This window comes from Vanessa tameamea, chromosome 20 (genome assembly GCF_037043105.1).
Source record: "Vanessa tameamea isolate UH-Manoa-2023 chromosome 20, ilVanTame1 primary haplotype, whole genome shotgun sequence".
Lineage (NCBI taxonomy): Eukaryota > Metazoa > Arthropoda > Insecta > Lepidoptera > Nymphalidae > Vanessa > Vanessa tameamea.
Genome location: NC_087328.1, coordinates 3,391,726 through 3,412,871, shown reverse-complemented (window position 1 = coordinate 3,412,871; position 21,146 = coordinate 3,391,726). Strand labels below are relative to the sequence as shown.

At 33.7% G+C, this 21,146-nt stretch overlaps 1 protein-coding gene and 2 long non-coding RNA genes across 5 annotated transcripts in view; all 3 read right to left on the bottom strand.

Moving 5' to 3' along the window:
- Nucleotides 1-21,146, bottom strand: part of LOC113403851 (eukaryotic translation initiation factor 2-alpha kinase) — a 229,702-nt gene that overhangs the window by 11,570 nt on the left and 196,986 nt on the right. Inside the window, exon 2 of one of the 3 annotated variants that reach the window (XM_064218109.1) lies at nucleotides 46-289. In XM_064218109.1, coding sequence (XP_064074179.1) covers nucleotides 46-188 — 143 coding nt within the window. In that variant the 5' untranslated portion in view covers nucleotides 189-289. Of the gene's footprint in view, nucleotides 1-45; nucleotides 364-21,146 lie in introns of those variants that run through there. The other 2 variants (XM_064218110.1, XM_026644469.2) reach the window with 2 other exon arrangements.
- On the bottom strand, nucleotides 5,628-9,718 carry LOC113403753 (uncharacterized). Its single transcript, XR_010309469.1, has 3 exons — nucleotides 9,569-9,718; nucleotides 6,271-6,366; nucleotides 5,628-5,706 (listed from the first exon to the last, which is right to left on the bottom strand). It is a non-coding gene; the product is annotated as an uncharacterized LOC113403753 (long non-coding RNA).
- Nucleotides 16,363-17,535, bottom strand: LOC135193873 (uncharacterized). Its single transcript, XR_010309493.1, has 3 exons — nucleotides 17,340-17,535; nucleotides 17,209-17,265; nucleotides 16,363-16,408 (listed from the first exon to the last, which is right to left on the bottom strand). It is a non-coding gene; the product is annotated as an uncharacterized LOC135193873 (long non-coding RNA).

Sequence of the window (21,146 nt, the reverse complement as noted above, 5' to 3'; positions counted from 1 at the left end):
GGATGTTATATAAAATATTGATATTGATAAATTATAATAACTTACTCATTAAAAGCAGTATCCTTAGCTGCGTGAGGATTACAAAACGGTAACTTCTGAATAGTATCATCAGTCCGAATATAAGATACAAAACATGTAAGTACAAAAGCCGCTTTCAAAGCAATCACCCGCCAATACCAATTCGACATATTATTTTTGCAAAATTATAAGTGAACATTTCAACCCCCTTAACTCGGGTTTTTATTAAGATTACGAAATTTTGGCAAAAAAATACAACTCTAAATCGAAACTAAAAGGCAACAAGAATAACCACAGATGATCACTAGCACTAATCGTCAGTTGCAACTCGCAGACTTCCACGTAAACTGTCAAAAATCTGACAAATGTCAATCGACCAATAGAAGTCAGTGCTGCCAATGTTAATTATGTATTCCCTGGAAAATAGAAAATTGTGGACAAGCTTTTCCTTACTGAAACGTTTTTCACTACTTTCTTTTCACCGAACGTAGATTTATTGACTTATAAATCAAATTAAAGAAATAAATTTTAGTTTTTTAATTTAGGAATACTGCTTACTAATATTTTTAAAGCATAAAAATTTGTTGGTTTGTCTATTTATCACGTAGCTACAATGTATTGCTAATTATCTTGCTTAATATCTCAAACTGTGAATGTCGCAGCGCACGACAGTCACTTTGGTCAACAATACCACTAGATAACGCTTCACAGTCTCAAAACCGGTAGCAGCAAATAACGCCTAACTTCAATTTGGGGTCTTATTTCAATTTGATTTACTTTCGATTGCGCCAACGTGTTAACGTTTGTCTCAGTGTGTTTTCGAAAACTGTATCAATTGGACAGTAATATACTTTCAGTAATTAATTGCATATCATTTTAATTAAAATAATAAAGTACCCAACTATTTTAATGAAACAACATTTATTTCAGCTAATTAGCCAATGTTTGGCCAACACATGGTTGCCTTAGAACTATGAATCTATAGAGTAGTTTCATACTATATATATATTTGTATTTATATGTTTTTTTTTGACTGCACCGTTGATCTAACAGTTAATGTAACTGACTGCGATGGCGAGTGGGTTCGATTGCCGCGGCAGGCAAATATTTGTGAGATGAATATTTGTATTTGCCTTCAGTTCGGGTGTTTTATATGTATGCAGTGTATATAAATCATTAATTAATATCATTAGGTGATAAATTAGTAACTTCTGTTAATAAAAAATAATAAAGGGAAGACTAAAATACCTATCGTCCTAGCGTCCCCAAAGTAAAGTGTAAAAGTGAAAAATAAAGTGTTGTGCAATTAGTGTGACTAAGATAATAGGAAAGAATATATATAAAGTGGTCCAGAGCTGATTAATCTATGATATTCACAATGGATTTGCGATTTTTAGAATTTTGAACGTCGAAGAAACTGTTTTCGGTTAAGTATGTTGATACTCGGCGATTATTTTTCGAACAATTTATTTATGTATTGCAAGGTATTAGGGACAAATGTATTATAGATCGCGACAAATTCTCAGTTCTTAATAATGTTATATCCGAATTTGATCCATTATGTAAATAAACTATCGATTCATGGATTCATAACATAGAAGATTCGGCTCAAATAAACAAAAAGCAAATCGTTCATTATGTTTTGCTAAAATTTACTGGAATAGCGAAATCATCAGGCATTGCCATCGCTATTGTTATCATGGACAGACTGGAAATTTAAACTCGGTAATTTCCATCGTGGTAGCGTTCCCATTTTCGGCGTGAAGCCGTTTTGCAGAAACGTTCAAAACAGGGCTGGGACAATTTTAAATTGCCAGCTTCACTGGCATAAAATTAACATTACATTATTTACTAACACTAAGCACGAATACGAATTATTTGCCAACCATATTTTTAGCGAGATAAACCAACTGTTACCTCTAACAGCACGATATCAAGATCTTGAAGAACAAAACGATATTCATCCATTTCTCATTTATGTGATAATCGAAATAGGCGAGGAGCATGGTTTGGCGGTGTTGGCACGGTTTTCAAACAAATTGTTGGTACTTTATATGAAGATGATGCAATTAAATATGATAATGCTATTAATACTGTACAAAATAATTATAAACAACTAGCTTAATTAATTAAAGAAAACATATTGGTTACAACATCGACCATTTCTTCTTATAACAATTCCCTTCATAAATTAAAATTTAATGAAGATAGTTTAACTGAAGCTATTGAAAAGTTATCTATTCAAATAAAAAACGTCTCTGTTACTTCCAATTGAGAAATCATTATTAATTACAATGATTTCTCAAATAAACTTCATCTTAAATTATTTAGAAACTTCACTGCTTAATTTAACTTTCAGATAGAAGACATTACTAAATCTATTCTCTTTTGCAATACAAATATACTTCATCCTTCTATAATAACACCTAAACAATTGTATCAAGAACTTATCGATAGCTACAGACACTTGCCGAATGGGCATGAATTAGCAGTAAATCTAGACATAAGTTCGATTTACACTATTTTAAGTATATCTAAGTTAGTTTGTTATTATCTAAATCATAAAATAATTTTTGTTCTACAAATACCACTTGTTTCTTCTCAAGAATTTTATTTATATCATAATATTCCTTTACCGATACCTCACGATTTAAAAAAGCTAGACTCATTCAGCATGACCATACCGGATTATAAGTACACCGCTGTTACTAAGGTCAAATTATATTACAGCAGTTTCCAGTCTCTGGAAATTTGTAAAACAATCAGTGTTCAGAACTATATATGCAGTATAATGAATGTTTTCTCGTCAAGTGCCAATCCATCCTGTGAAAGTGAACTATTATCCAAAGTTTTAACGCAACTTCCAAAAGAGTGTAAAACGGAATTTCTATACGGCAACCTCGACATTTGGAAGACTCTTAATAACAATCGATGGATTTTTATACAATCTATACTAACTAAATTATAAATAGACTGCGCTAAATCTGAATTAGTAGAAATAAAAATAGTTGGTACTGGAATAGTAAATCTTCCTAATCATTGTAAAGCCTATTGTAAGAATACTAAACTTTACACCAATAACAATGTATTTATTATAAGTTCGCCTTTATCTAGTTTTACTAATTTTAATCTTATTGATGATTTATGTTGTAATATAAATAAATTTAACGAAACTGTTAGTAATGCGCCTCCTATTAAGCTACAAAGTCTTGATCAAGAAAATATGAATCTTAATTATAACGATATTATTAAATCGCATATAAACAATCTTAATAACATTATAAACATATAATAAAATACGGGGCACATTATTCTATTCGTGTTGTTTTCCTAATTTTAATTATGATAAGTCTTATTATGTTCAAGTTTTATACTAAAATTTATAAATCTGGCGGCAGTCTAATTCGCTGTAATACTACTTCTATAGAAATTCAATGTTCTGAGGAAAACCAACAGACATACACAGCAATTGAAGAAATTCCTCCTGCTAAATTACGAGGTAAAGTCTAAGATCTGTCACTAATTTGGAAATTAAATCTATATCTATTCTATTCTTCTACATCTTAGTTTCCCTTAAACTTCTATAGAAAACCTAGAAGTTTAATCTCTAAGGGGGGAGGTGTTATACCCCTACTTAGTAAGTGGTAACGCTGAGCCAGCTTGCAGCTGCAATGTTAGCAGTATAGGCAGGAGAGGGCTCGGCAGGAGTTCAGTTCTCTTCCAACTTACATCTGCGACGGCTGCCTAAAGATCATTCTACATCTAACTTTAATTCTGTATCTTATTTTAATTCTTTATCCAATAAATATTAAATAAGTGTTTAATTATATTTCCTTTTTTTTTAAACTTATTGAAGAGGGCCAATATAACAGTTCGCCTTTAATTTTTTCAGGAATAAGGTATGCTTATGACGTAGATACTAAAAATGACTACAAAATTAAGTTACAAAGACAAACACTTCTATTTTATTAATATGTTTATATTTTAATACTAAAAATATATTACAATTTCATTGTAGGTATTGTATTGTTGTGGTCCACCGACATTTTCACAGGACTATCAGCAAAACGGCGGGACTAAATGCACACTTTGAATGCGAAAAAGAAGGGCAGTTTGCTTTTCTTAGCATTTCTTAACAGTCCGAAAACTTCCGGGTTTTTTAATTGAAGTAAATTTCGGATTTAAATTTAAATTACTTCGCCGGTTATGGTCACTATAGTCAGCATGTTAGATTTGCTAGGAGGTTTCTGAAAAAAAAAATGTTAAAAATAAAATTGTTTTCTGGTTGTATACAAATTATTTCTTCTTTAATCACACCCGATATCAGGCCAATACAAATGTGATATTGAATGATTGTGACAATAAGTTTGATAAATGAGGATGGGAGTAAAAAAATATGTATATAATACGAATTAACAAAATAAAACAAAAATCTAATAATTTATGAGCATAAAACTCACTCATGAGGCTTATGGTGGCGTTGTTTGTGAATTCGTGGTTATTTTTGTGGCCTTACGGCAGCATGTCTTCTGTCCCTCACAGATAGCGTCGTTATCAATGTCATCGCAAAAAAATGCTTTAAGAGTGGATAAACATTCCCCTGTACAATTCCAACCGGAACTTTTTTCAGGAATCGGTGTTGTTGATAACTGAAAAAACGTTTTATTCACGTTAAGAATGCTGAAATCCAGGATAAAATAAAAATAATATTTTATCTTTTTTAATAAACTTACCGTCTGTATAGATTGTTTAACTGTTGAGGAAGATATTCCTTTATAGGGCACGACAAGGTCTGATGGAAGGGTATCTCCATACGAGGAAATGGGAACGCAACAGAATTTGCCAGATTTACAGAAGTCGGTGGAACTAAAGTACGCCTCGCAATATTTAGTAAGACGTGACTCTATGCATACACCGGAGCAGGATATATTATCTGAAAACCACAATGATTTTAAGTATTTTCTGTTGAAAATGCTGTTAGGATAAGAACTTCAAGAATGGAAGATTCGAGTTTTTACACATCATTATGTTTTTCACTACTCCGTGCTTTAAAAGACAAGATGTACTGAACTCGGTCGTAAGTGCTCGGAAAATGATTAAAGGAACAACTCGTGTACGTTTTAAAAAAAGTAAATAATCTATGAGTAGATAAGAAAAAAATGATTTTTAACTTTTTATATCGTGCAATTTGAAATAGAGACAGCGAAACCCAGATTAAGACACAGATATCGTAATTACGAATAACAAACGCTTCATGAGTATATTGTTAAGCCAAACTAATTATAGTATAATTCTTTATTTACGGATATGTTAGACTAATAATAATTATTTAATATACATAGTACGCTTAGATCTTTTACACTATGCAACGGATTTGAATATTCATCAATAAACAGAGTGATTCAAAAGGATGGAAGGAAAAGATTATTTGTTTAATATAAGCATATTATAGTAGAGTATAGCCTAGTTTTCACTTTCCGAACTGGAAAAAACAGGGATTTTTTTTTATGTTTGTATTTAATCTAAAAGTTGTATATAATTCTTTGTGTGTGTGTGCAAATGAATAAAGAAAACCTTGTTCGTCGTCTTTCTTCTCGATTACAACCTCCGTTTTTTCTAATTCCAACGCTTCGATCGTTTCGTATTTTGTAGATGGTATATTTGTTGTTGTTATTATTATATCATCCTCTGAAAGTTTGATTAATACAATAAGATTAGATAATCATTGTTATCCAGTAGAAATATTATTGCCATATTCAGAAATTTCATAGGAATTGATATCGGATAAAGTTACCAATGAAAAGAACTAGCCAGAAAGTTTTTAAACTATTCTGTATAACGTCATGTAAGTATTTATTTTATCACAAAATGATCAAAGCTTCGCATTCGGCGTATTTCTATGTGTACCCACAGAAGTATAATATTAAATAATCACTAATATTATTCCAAATTAAGCGAAACGCTTGTGCTAGAATCACTGACGACAACAACCCAAGATATCATAATCGAACAAACGATTTTCAAATCGCTAGTTGGCCTGTAAGCCTTTGCGCATATGAGGCTACGAATCGAAAGATCTTGATTGTTATGAACCTGAAATGCCGAGTATTTTCAAGGGCAGTACACAACAGTAAGTGTTATAATGCCAATGGGCGTTTACTGTCCCAGAACGTGTCAAAATTATTTGACGAATGAGTTCGTGTAATATTTCGTATAATGTTGCTGTAACTAATATATAAACTCAATAGTTACCACTAGACGTTTCTATATCTTTTATAGTAGTATCTTCCGGGTTTTTCACGGTAAACTGGAAGTCCGTTAGAGGAGTGGACTCAGTTGGGTTTGGCGCTGAAAACAACATTTTTTATGTTTAAAATATTTTAAAACAGCTTTAAAATATTTGCCGCCAAACAGCAATACTTAGTATTATTGTGTTCCGGTTTAAAGGGCGGGTGAGCCAGAGCAACTATAGGCACTATGGGCATAATATCTTGGCCCGAAGGTAAGAAAAAAATATCTTAAAAATACCTGGCAACCAACTAATACGTCAACATGTAAAAAATTGGGCTGCCATAAAATTATTTAAAGAAATTTATGTTAAATAGTTTAAATCTGAGTTTTAAACCTGAAAAAGTGTAAAACAGATATTTTAAGACCAATCATAATAAAATATACGTATATACAAACATAAATAAATATATATCAACAATAATGTGGACTCTACCGAAAATTAAAGTGACAGTGTCAAAACAAAATATAATGTATAAAATCCAAGAACATGTTGACAAGAGCCAGACAACGAGCGCACAACACTCCATCTCCGGACCCGCCGCTCAGCTCCGCCTCGCAGGCACAGGACCCCGCACAAGGAAGTAGTCTGGTGTCTGCAATTGCGTCGAGCTCGAGCGACGAGTACTTCTCCCCGCCGACGTCGCCACCACCTGTACGTCGAGCGGGGAGACGCCGGCCACCGATGGGCTCGGGAGCCAGAGGCCAACCGGCCTCGAACGGGGTCCCCGCTTCCGGTAGTGGTGTGCAGCGCATGCGATGGACCCAACCCATTAATGAAAATGTCATGCGCGCATACTATGGGGCAACAGAGGGGGGAACTAACCGCACAGCGTACCGTGTTAGGATGCTCTCTCTGTTTCAGGCGCTTGAACCAGCTACAGGCTGAGTGACACCGTGCTTGATCGGATTCGCTCAGAAATGTGTAATAGCGGTGTCACTTCCGCCCCGTCACAGCCCTTGGTTGAGGGACCACTTCCTGCAACACCACAGGGCCCAGATCATGATGATGAGGGCGAAGGTGATATGGCTATTACAGCAAGTAAATACAGTGATCAATTGAGGAGCGCATTGGGGGATGCGATTCGGGAGTATCGTAACACTCCCGCTGAGCTTAGGCCACGGTTGCCACGTTTACCCATGACTAAACGGAATAGGGATCTAGTGTGCACTCTGGATTCATTGCTCGCATATTATTTTGAGAGCAGTGAAAATCTCGAAGATACGTACTCAATTCTGTTTTGTGCGGCTGTTGCAGCATGTAGTGTAGCCGGTGTTACATTTGAAGACACCGAACGAGCTACACGACCAAAGGCTGCTGCACCGGCCTGGCAGAGCAGGATTGAGAAGCGTATTAATGAGACCAAAGTGCTCATTGGAAAAATATATTGTTTTAAGGAAGGGAATACGCGTCCACGTGTAATGCGTTTCGTGGGGCGGGCGTTCTTGGGGACTGGCAAGAATCCGCAAGAATATCCGTCCCATGTCGTGGAGCGTATTGACTTCCTAAAACAAAAAGTTTATGCATGGGCGAGCGGCATCCGTCGGTACAAGCGGCGAGTGGACCGTTATTACTTGAATCGCATGTTCCAGAGTGATCAAAGGTGGGTGTACAGAACGTGAGAGCGACTTGACCAGGATGTAGGCGATGGTCGCCCAGATGATGATGCCACGAATTCATTTTGGCGCAACATCTGGTCGGTGCCCGTCGACCACATTGAAGGTGACTGGGTGCGGGAGGTCAGGTAAGCGTGCGAGCCTTTGGAAGCGATGGGAAAAATTTCCATCGCTTCTGAAGATGTAGCCGCTGCAGTTCGGTCCGTTCCCAACTGGAAGCCTCCGGGACCGGACGGGCTGCATAGCTTTTGGCTAAAATGGCTGCGCAGCTCGCGTGATTGCTTAGCATCTCAGTTCCAGTCAGCTCTAGAGTCTGGGTCGCTACCACAGTTCCTTACCACCGGAGTCACCCACCTGCTCCATAAGTCATAGGCGATAGTTTGAGTCCATTGTGGTTTTGTTTAGCCTTGAACCCTCTAAGTACTCTGTTAGAGAGTTCAAGGTAAGGCTATTATTTGTGGAGTGGAGGTAAAGTAATATCCCACCTACTTTACATGGATGACTTAAAGCTCTTTGCACCTTCAGGTTCACGACTAATGGAGTTACTAAAGGTAACATAAACTTTTAGTAATTCTATTAGAATGGAATTGGCTATGGTTCGGCAACCTATTCGGTGAAACCGAAGGTTTTATCTGTGCAATTATGGACGAAGTTATGATGACGAACAATTACCGGAAGTATATTGTGAGGGATGGCACGGTGGACATATGTCGGGCGTGTCACACTCCGGGCGAATCCCTTAGACATATTATTTCCGGTTGTTCTCGTCTTGCTAACGGAGAGTATTTGCACAGACATCAGATCAAGTGGCCAAGATTATCCATCAACAACTTGCATTTCGATACGGTCTTGTGGTATCAGAGGTACCATACTACAGGTATGTGCCCGACCCAGTTCTCGAGAATGGTCATATCACACTGTACTGGGACCGATCTATAATCACTGACAGGACTGTTGTCGCCAACAAGCTTGATATAGTGGTAATAGATCGGTCAGAGCGCCGCACGATAATTGTTGACGTCACCATCCCTCATGACGAGAATCTCGTGAAGGCTGAGAAGGATAAGCAAATAAAATTTCTTGACTTAGCTCACGAGGTTGTCGACATGCGGGATGTGGATACAGCAGTTATTGTACCGATAGTCGTTTCAGCGAATGGTCTAATGGCCAAGAGCCTCGACCAACACCTTAAGAAGCTCTCGTTAGGCAGCTGGGTCAAGAGCCTGATGCAGAAGGCAGTACTCCTCGGCACGGCGCGTATTGTGAGGAAGTTCCTCTCTCTGGGGCCCTGACCACCGGTGGCTTGGACCCTGTTCCCGCCAGTGGTTGGCCTCTGTATTTTATATTTTTAAATATATTTTATATATTTTGTATTATATTTAAAAATGTATAATACATGAGTGAGAATAAATAAAGATTATAATGAAAATAAAAAAAAACGCATTACACGCGTTTTATAAGTCTTAAATAGTTTTTTTTATATACAGAGAACTTGTTTTTGATTTAATAGTACAAAAGAACGGACAAACATTTAGATTTTTTTGTATTGAACAAATTTTGTTTTATACAGAACACCTGAAGGCTTTTTTATATTAAGTTTGTTTTTACACACCATTTATAAATGATAAGATATTAAAGTACTTACAATTTAATTCAACACGCATTGAAAACACGCAGCAAAGCTTAGCCATTGGGCATCCTGCATTGTCGTATACTAATGGACACATGTGTTTAATTGTTGGTGGAAAACAAATTCCAGGGCAAGTTGGAACAGAAAATTCTTCTAGGTGACGGTTTATATTACCTGAAAACATAATTTTAAATTTTAATATTGTATGTTTGTTTATTCCGGTTGCATTTGATGATGTTTTAATTTATTAATTTATAATAGTAAAAGCAGAGTAATTTTAAAGTAATGTTTTACGTACCGATTCCAAATAATTTAACGTAACCTAAAAAGTATAGTAGACCCTGTGCGACGCCGAGATGTGCAGTTACGAGAATCAAAAAAGTAACACCTACGATATTTTTCATGTTAGTCTGTGTGACTGCACTTTTATCTCAAAATCTATCTATGTTAGGAGACGAAGCAACGACCGATCGGGGAATGATCTCTAAAGAAACTGAGAAAATAAAATTCTCATGATTGCTTGGTGATGATAATAACAAAGATTATGGAACAAGATAGAAATGGCAAATGGATGAATATGTATAATACTTTTTTAATTCTCTTAATTATTAAGAAGGCGAAGCAACAACTGATCGGGATAATGATCTTTAAAGCAACTGAGAAAAGAAAAAAATATCATGGCTTATCATAATAACACAGATAACGGTAAAAGTCGATATGGCAATTAGAGTACTATGACGCCTATGCCCTATGCCCACTAGTCGTAGTAATACAAAATTATAAATTCAGTTACTTATAAAGTCCACAATATGCCACTATTTGTGACTCACCTGGCTTCGCACGGTTATATTTTTAATAGAGAAAATGAAAAGTGCACTTAGCAAGAAGATATTAAGTTACTATATTCATTTTATAACTTTTATTTATTAGTATATAAAAGTAGTAATAATGTGAAATATGGTTGTTAATATCCATTTTCTGAAAATTATACGATCACCAGTTTCGTAGAATATGTCATTATTGATTTTTTACATTATTTTTTTAATAATTGGAAACGTTCATCTGCTTGAAATAAAATTTGGATATGTGCTTTTGGTACTTCAAAGAAGTTTTAAAGTGTTGCCTACACCATTCAATTACAACTTCATCTGTGAATTTGAATCGCAGAATGTAAAAATCAATACATACAAATTTTATGAATGTATTTATTTTTTTAGTCGCACACAAATAAGAATGATATCGAAAGTTACTTAAATTAACGAATAGCGTGCTCCAAGATTTCATACTTTTCTAGACCATCATCGCCCCAATCTGCCAGCAAGGTCAGGATAGTCGAAGCAAAAATCAAATCGAGCAATTGCGGAATTACTTCAAGCGGCCAAATAACGAGGAATCGCGATAGCTTTAGTGCGGGGACTCTTTGTGGAAAGTATTAGTACCAATATAATAATAGTTTAGCAATATCCAAGCACAAAAATTATCCAGTGTACTGTAAACGACCGAAAACCCAACAAGGTAGCGATTTTCATTTAGGTGACATACTGCAGGTAATCTACGACACCCACCCGGTCTCCAAAAACACAAGGCGGTCACGGTTGTATCACAGAATAAAGGGCTCAGACTGTACTATACTAAGAAGGTGATGCAGACATAGATGAATACACAAATAGAATTAAAAGAGGAATAACTAGGATGGACAGATGGCAGCAAGATGGAGGAAAAAGCCGGAGCTGCTTTAACATGGTGGGAGAAGAGTAAAGAAACACACCACTCTAAATTTAGTCTCGAATCTTACTGCACTGTGATCTAATCAGGTATATATGCCCTGTACAAACCGGTAGATGTGGCAGATCCTCAGCAAGGAATCAACATAATGAGTGACTCAAGAACCTCGCTAGAATATCTGAAGAACCCTAAGGATATCACTGCATTAATATTATTCGGACATCTCGTCAAAATTCCAAATATAACCCGCACCACCTAAATGTCCGAAAATCCACAACAGCGCGATTTTTAATACTGGATAACGGACTGGATAACTGGAGACGGACATCCTTAAATGTGCGACTAAAAAACAACAATTATTTATATAATAATATATTATGGCTGAATATCATCCAGACCGAACAAGTAACCCAGAATCCCAAGAAAAAAAATAACACCCCTTTAAGGACATATTCCGAATGTCCGTTTGGACGACTTCGCAGACAGACATTTATACAGCTTATGAATACTATAAATCGATAAAATTAATTGTTTTAATAATTCATCATCAAACTTTAATTATTAGGCTGGTTAGCCAGGTACAAAAAATACAATTTAAAGATAAAATAGACCAAATATACGGGATGTCTATGGAGATACAAATTTAACAAAAGAAATGTTTGAATTTCAAAAAAATTAATAACGTTTTTATCGGGACAGTTAGACAAACGAATTAGTTAGTCAAACCAATTTCACAAAATGCATTACACATTAGGATTAAGAATATATGAAACATCTTTAGAATGGCTTATGTTTCACTTCTGTTATTATAAATAGTCTTTGGCGAATTAGGTAGTGACGCTACAATAACGGCACTTTACCGTATTTTTTGTAATGACAATTTTTCTTATATATTTAGTATATTTCAATATATCTACATCAAATATTATTAGAAAAGACTGAAGTCCTAATAAAGGCTACAGGTATAGATATCAAAGGCACCAGGTAGCCCTTGTAAAAATGAAGTCGTTATTCAAAACAAAGCAAATGCAGAAACTGAATTTTCCGGATATAGTTGTTAATTAAGTGCAAATAAGGTTTTCACAAAAACACAATAGTAAGAGAGATAATAAAAGTAGAGAAGAATAATCGGAAACCCCGTATTACACTAACAGAATTGTGAACTAGTGATCGAAAAGGATAAATTATGCTTCAGAATTAAGGGAACATAACAGTACAACCAAATTAGTTTACAGACATTTTAAACTTTGCCGTTTCATAAATTAAAATCATTTGTAAAAAATACATTGGTAAAGAAGGCATATTATTCGATGTAAGATTATATAGATGATAAAAAAGCGTGGAGTTAATGCTTGTTGACTTCCAGGCAGGATATATTACATACAATTATATTTAACTAACATGACTGTATTTTTAGATGTTGAAAAAGAGTTACTACTGAGTTTCTTGCCGGTTCTTCTCGGTAGAATCTACATTCCGAACCGGTGGTAGCTTCACTTAATATAGTTTGTTAAATGACGTATATTTTGATTTGATTTGATTAATAATATATTATTTATCTTTTTCCTGTTTTTTAAATAATTATTAACGGAGTCCACATCCAAAAAGTTTTAGATTGAATTAGTTTTACGAATTATTTCCTACCATAAGAGTCGAACTGCTAAAATCACGTCCTTTTTATTCAGCAAAATATTCGATATATCTCTAAATTTTAAACTGATTTCCGAACGCTTCTAATATATCAATAGTCTATTCCAACCACAAGAGGACAAAAGAAAAATAAAAAACATTGACATCGAAATGACATATCACTGTTCTAGAGCTCAAATAATACATGATATTAAAAAATGGCGTTATGAATATCGACGAAACTTTCCAAGTTTCGATAACAGCTCGATAAATTAAAGTGGATATAAATACGAGTAGTTAAAATAATACTGTTGTATAGTAAAAAAATATATGTAACTAAGGTTAAAGTGAGCATTACATCTGAGCTATTAACAAAACACTTGAATTACCTTAATTTAAGGTTTGATTATCTTAATCTATTTCTTCTGTGATTGGAATAGGCTGTATAGTATTTGCTAGAAGGTAATAATTTTAATATATGATGAACAGAATGAGATTAAATTTAAAGGAAATTACAAAGATTAGCTGTTTGTCATATAGGCACAAAATTAGATTTCATATGTGCTCCGGCATCGCCGATATTGTAGTAGTAGGCAAATAAAAATCCGAGCCAAAATAAAATTATTTATTTTTAAATTAAAACATATAATATTTTAATTTATTTATATGTTTATCTATTACCTAAAATATTTTACAATTTTAATATACTAAACGCAATCCACTAATATGTTCACAGAACTATTAGCAAAATGGCGTGATCACTTATATGCACACTTTGAACGCGAAACTGAAAGGTAATTTTCTTATCTTCAGTCGGAAAAAGTGTTATTGAATTGAATAATATTCGGAATTTAAAGTTAGCAGACTTCTTCGGCTGTTCAGATCGCCAATTCAGATTTAGGTGAATGTACTCTGTAAAAAAAAATACATTAAATTAGATAAAAATATTTTTGGATACATCTTGTTGTTGTTTTATTCTAAATAATAACAGTTCAAAACAAACATAGTAACTATCACGTTCTTGACGATCTCTTCTGGTAAAAACTTTTATCCGAATGAAATCTTTTATGGGGCCAGCGGGAAGTGTATCCTCCCAAAAAGATGATTTTACAAATTCGGTTTTTAAATGATGGGAGTTCTGAGATAACAACTAACAAACTGATCTGACTAACCTAGATTAAATCAAATAGGTAACATTATACAATTAATGAGATCAATAAACGTATACTACATAAGGGAAATCTTAAACAATTATGAACAAAGTTAAATATAATTAAACGAAACAAAATTAAAGAATTAAACAAAATATAAGACATTAATGGCAACATTGGTAAATTAATTAACAACAGGCTAAATATTTATATATGTCAGAACATATTTTATGAATTAATACATAAATTTATCTTATTTACTTTATTTTTAAAAGAATACTAATATTTTTTCAAATAAAATATCAATATCTGAATATACTTTATTATAATTTTGGCAGCTACGGTATAAGAAGATATTATTAGTACTTTTAGTTTTATAAATCGGCACATTAAATAATGGCTTATATCTAGAATTAATTTGTGGACAGTTAAATTCTATATTAGACAATAGGAAATGTGATGACTGTTAATTACTTTATATTTGGTATCTAGCTCTACGGACTTTATCACGGGGAATGTTCCGAGGAATTGTTCGGATTAATCACGGCTGCTGAATTTCACCTTCGGACATCTCGTCAAAATTCCAAATATCACCCGCACCACCTATATGTCCGAAAATCCACAACAGTGCGATTTTTAAGACATTTTCTGCCTCGCACAACCACTCTGTGGAACCAGCTTTCGCCGACGGCTTTTCCGAACCGATACGACTTGGGAACCTTCAAGAAAAGAGCGTACTCTTTTCTGAAAGGCCGGCAACGCACCTGCAAGCCCCCGGTGTTGCAGATGTCCATGGGCGGTGGTAGTCGTAGGTGGTATGAGTTAAAGAGCAGAACCAAAGTTGAGCACTGTTTGAAATCCCTACCAACTCTTAAAATAAATCCAAGCATACGATAAGCTTTGGATGTTATGTAGCAAATATGAGAAGCATAAGTAAGCTAGGAGTCTAAAACTACGCGAAGGTCTTTAACTTCATACACCCTTTTTAAAGAAATATTATTTAAATTATACACAAAGATTTGTGGAATTATTTTCCTGGTGAATGATATAGTGTTGCAATTTATAACATTTAGAGTCAAAAAATTCTTATTACAATAGTCACAATGATTATTTAAGTAATTCTGTAATAAAATATAGTTGTTGATGGAATTGATTTCTTTAAAAAAAATTAAATCATCCGCATAAAGTAATTGGTACGAAAAATGTGCAGTAACCTTTGACAGTTACCGTTTGGTGAAGATCTCTTAGGTAAGATTCAATCCACCGAAGCAAATCACCGTGTATACGAAAATTTTTAAGTTTTTTTACTTATTAAGTATGAGATCATTTATGAAACGCTTTAGACGCTTTAAATATATAAACTATAACTATAACTATATATATAAACGTTAAAATAACGAGATTTCTTCACAAGCTGTATTCCACGCGGGTGAAGCCGCCGGCTCAGGTAGTGTTTACATAAACGGTTCAACATTAAACGCTCCCAAAATAAGGGCTCAATTTCGGAGAGAGATTCTAAAACGGAAATCAAGTCAAATCAAATCACATTATTCTTTATTCAGTTTATCATAAAAGCACTTCGTAGTAATGTTGCTGTGTTAAATTAAATGTAAAGCTACCACCGGTTCGGAAAGTAGATTCCGAGAAGAACCGAGAAGAAACTCAGTAGTTATTCTTTTCCACCATTTTAATTGACACCATTTTTATATTTAATATAGGTATTCTTGTATTGAGTAATGTGCCTTATGCTTAATTTATCAACGTATTTGTTTGACATGAGCTTTTAATTTTTTAATAAGCCAAGATAAAAGTAACAGTGTAATCTTATTATATCATTTCTGGGTGCTTCTAAATTACGTAATAAACGTGTTATAAGGTCATATAATTTTATAAATGGTGAAATCACATGAATTGGAATCAGTCTCCCATGGGGCAGAGAGCAGTCTTTAGGAAAGACAAAAACTGTTATTTCATTGGTGAATCGCCAATAGGATAGATAGTAAACAAAAAATCTAAGTTCAATAAAAAAACATTTATTTCATATTACAAACATATGTTGTATATTTGAATTAGATTCATATGTTTATCTATTAATGCAAAAATTATCTTACAATATTACTGTACTTCACGCAATTCGCTGATAATATATTCATGCAACTATCAGCAAAACGGAAAGAATCTATACACACACTGACCGCTAAACGGAAAAGTAATTTCTTGTTTTACATTTTTCAGTCAAAAAAACTTTGTGTAGTTTTTATTTCAATTGAAGCATATTCGAATTTAAATTCAGAAGACTTCATCGGTTGTGGTCACTTTCGTCAGTTCAGTTGATTTGTTTGAAGGTACTCTGTAAAAAGTAAATTATAAACTAAATTGTGAAAATTAATCATTTTACACTTGGATACATAATATAACTTGTTTGTGTTCACAGCCGTTAACATTTACCCCTGATCGATGCGATCTTTTTAAGTAACACATTTTATTAGTTATATAACAACAAGGTCAAATCCCAACAAAAAGAACATAATACTGTTTATGAGATAATTTGGAACAAATACAACACGCTGCTTCACACAACCGTACGCGGGTGCCCAAAGGCAGAATTTCATTCTACACGTATAGATTTCCTCACGATGTCTTCCTTTAGAGCTTTTAGTTCTTCACGGCGTATTTCAGTCAAGCACGAGATTATTTATGTGTACATTATGTGTGCTTACCCAGATTTGGAGCCACACTTTTCCAATATACACATTTTCTAGACATCAGGCTATTTCGCCTCTTATTCTCTGTCTATCTCTCTCTATTTATTATCTCAGCAGCAGTTGTCAAACATTTATTGAGTTCAAACAGGGTAACAAGTTTGTGCTTACAATTGATGTTAACTCTTTTTTTTATGTTAGTGGTGGTAAACGAGCAGGTGGCTCACCTGATGGAAAGTGACTACCACTGCTCATGGACATCTGCAACACCGGGGGGCTTGCAGGTGCGTTGCCGGCGTTTCAGAAAAGAGTACGCTCTTTTCTTATAATTTCTTTTTTTTTTTTAACTAGACTTGTTTGTTAAATTAAACAAATACATAGCAAATGGAAAATATAACAATTAATTTTAGGTGTACTCTTTCTTGATGGCAACAAACGTAATACTTACTGATGAGGTTTTCTTTCTCGTTGTTGGTCAACTCGTGGTCACATTCGTGGCCGTTGTCTGAAAGTATGTTAAGTGTGCTGAAATCCAGGTTGAATAAAAATTACATTTAATTATCCATTTCAAAAACTTACCGTCGCTAGAGACTGTTCTGTGGGACGTATAGTTTCAGAGGGCACGACGAGGTCCGGTGGTAGGCTGCCTACGTATGAGGTTATATTGACGCAACATCGTTTGCCCGAGCTACAAAGGTCGGTGGAATTGAAGTACGCCTCACAATTATTGGTAAGATGATGCTCTACGCATACACCGGAACAAGATATATTATCTGAAAACCCCAATTTTAAGTATTATCTTCTGGAAAGGCTATTGGATAAGACATTTTAAAACGTTGTTACGAATTCAACTTACACTTAGAAACACAATTCAGGCATATTATTTTTGCGTGGAAAACTTTTAATATTTTGACAAAAATAAGTACTTCAATTTAAAAAACGAGATTTACTAAGGTTCAAATGATCGTATCCTAATAAAGTTTGGTAATTAGTATTGATTAGAAGCTAGAACAAAACTATCATATTAAAACATAAAATTGCCTGGGACTTAGGCGTATTAATTAAGAAAAAACAAACGTTTGATGATCGGCTAGTATTTTTGTTAAACCAGACTAATTATAATGAACAATCATTTTTAAACTATATAACGTGCATTTTAACTACCTTTATCATGTACGTCGTTTGTTTCCTCCACTTTATTATTTTCTCCTTTTAATTCCAACACATCAGTCGTTTTATAAGTCGTCGAAGGTAAAATTGTAGTTATTGTTATATTATCATCTGAAAGTTTGATAAATGATATAATATTGTTATATTAACTAAAAATTATTATTATATAACGAAGTTTCACATTAGTAGAACAACTTATTAAATTCAAACAAACATTTATATAAAAATACACCTTTTATATAAATTTACTTATACTTATACATGTTAAGTAAATTTATATTTCAATTATAGAGTAGTAATAATAAAACCTTTGCGATTATATGATAATCTGAAAGGGTTATAATGAGGAGGAAAAGTAGAAGATTCTATAGCGTACCGCAAGCTTCTCCACCTTATGAATTTACACACGAACACTGACATTTTCCTTTTGAAAGGTTCTTCTTCGAGTGACCAATAATGAACATTTCATACAGGCAGATAATTTATAAAGAAGAAATTACAAAAGATTAAGTTACAGGTGTAAATTAGATAGAATTTCGTAGAACATATTGCTGTAACAAATATAAAAACTCAATACTCACCAAGAGATGTCCCTTTATCTTCTACTGTTATGGTAGTGTCTTCTAGAATGTTAACGGTCAACTCGGAATCCGTTAGAGGATAGGTCACAGTTCTGTTTGGTGCTGAAAACAATACTTTTATTAAATTATTATTATAGAATTATAATTTTATTTATTTATTTTTTTTTATTTATTGGAAAAGTTACACCATCAACATATCACTAAGCACTTAAAATTAATATCTGTTGGGTAACATACAAAATGATACGTCTTTAAAGGTGTAAACAACATTAAATTAAATTTAATTAATTTAACACTTCTATAAAAATCTTTAGAACGTTTATTAATAAGTATACAGATTGTAGAATGCGTTATATGATCGACCATGCAAAGTCCTGGAGAATCGTATAGATATAGGGATCTATTGTGTATTTCATTGTGTCCAAATAACAAGTCCAACATAAAATATAAGGAATATATCAAATTAGTTACAAGTAGTAAAATCGTCTATGTCTAATCTCATTGTCTTTGAATAGCAGGTATCTATTATATTTTACAGTACGCCAGAATGCTATATATAGGTATAGTAGGTTTTATGGCGAATATAGGTAATAATAGTCAAGCAAGACTTACAAACTTTTTAGAGACTTCAAAACATTTATGTACTTACTATTTATATCAATACGCATTTTATACACGCAGCAATGCCTCGACGACGGGCACCCTGCGTTAGTATATACTATTTGGCACACGTACAATAAAGGTTGCGGTAAACAAAGTCCAGGGCAATTGTCATTAAAAAAATCTTGTATATAGTCGCTTACATAATCTGAGAACATATTACAATATTATTGTATGTCTGTACATTCTGATGTACGACAAAAAAAGCACATAAGATATTTTAAGATATTTATATTGTGGTCATATTCTGTAACATCCCATTTTATTTAACTGATAATATAATAAATATAAAAAATTAAAATCGAACGTTTTACGTACCGATTCCAATTGCTTTAAACACATTAAATAAAGGCACCGATTCCTGCGCGGTGCCGTGATGGGCAATTACGAAGATCAAGAAAGCGTTGCCTACTAATTTTTTCATGTTGGTCTGTGTGACGGAACTTTTATCTCGAACTCTATCGACTGCTAAGGAGGTGAAGCAACGACTGACTGGACAATGATCTGTAAAGAAACTGAGAAACTAAATTCTCCTGATGACTTGTTGATGATAATAACAAAGATCATAGAAACAAGATAGAAATGGCACATGGATGAATGGAATTCCCTATTTTATTTTAAAGAGAAACTATCGCTACTAACTTTTAAGTATTATGATAACATATTCTAGTGTTAATATATTTTTGTCCGCTTCTTCGGTATATCCGCAAAATTTAACGGTTGCAGATACAGATATTTAGCTTTGGAATACCAGGTTATGTTATGAATATTCTTAAGAGATATATAAATAAACAAGTAAACCAATTTTCCTGCGCCTTATTTTTGTTTAACTAGTGATATCGTTTTGAAAATGACTCTTGTTTCGTGTCTGTTTTTTTTTTTTAAATACTCTTTGAGATATGAAACAAGCTCTTATGACCAGTTATATTTTTGTTTACACTGAACACACTGAATCTATAAGACCCTGATGATTACGGTCATTGTTCTTTGACCGACATTAGCGCCCAGGGAACTTTTGAACACCCATTTTTACAACTGCCCGCAACCAACCCAGTTTCAAGTTTCTTCGTTCATCGTTATAATAATAATAAACAATAAATATTCTTTATTCCAGGCAATTTCAAACCCATAAGATATACAAAACATACATTAAAATTTAAAAATAATAAAAGAAAATAACAATAAAATCAAAATAAAACATTTAAAAAACTTAACCTAAATGAAATTAAGAGTCTTTTCTCTCTCTTTTTAGATAGACGATATGGAATACAGAGGACAGAATTCTGTTGTTACTCATGACTACTCTGCTGTAGAATGAGACCCTGAGTTTCTGTACTAGCGCGGCAAAACCTGCAACTCTTGCAAAGGTTGACTATTGATTTTGATTTATTAATATAATAAAAAAAAGTTAATTGTTTCGATTTCTTGCAACAGCGTATAAAAAGTATAATTTTAAACAAACATATTATTCGATTGTTCTTTTAAATTACACTTACATAATCAGCCTGTAAATTTCCCACTGCTGGGCTAAGGCCTCCTCTCCCGTTGAGGAGAAGGTATGGAGCATATTCCACCACGCTGCTCCAATGCGGGTTGGTGGAATACACATGTGGCAGAATTTCGTTGAAATTAGACACATGCAGGTTTCCTCACGATGTTTTCCTTCACCGCCGAGCACGAGATGAATTATAAACACAAATTAAGCACATGAAAATTCAGTGGTGCCTGCCTGGGTTTGAACCCGAAATCATCGGTTAAGATATCTATAGTTCAATTACCTATAATAGTTAAATCGTCTATACCCAACTTAAAGGGTTATTTTTTAGCCCTGAATTGCACTAATAACCTTAATTACTGTCCACAACAATGTTTTAGCACTTATTCACCAATATAAATTTGTTGAATTAAACGTATGCAAAATAACTTCACTGATTTATTGTAAACAAGTTTTTATACGTAGGCCTATTGTATTCGG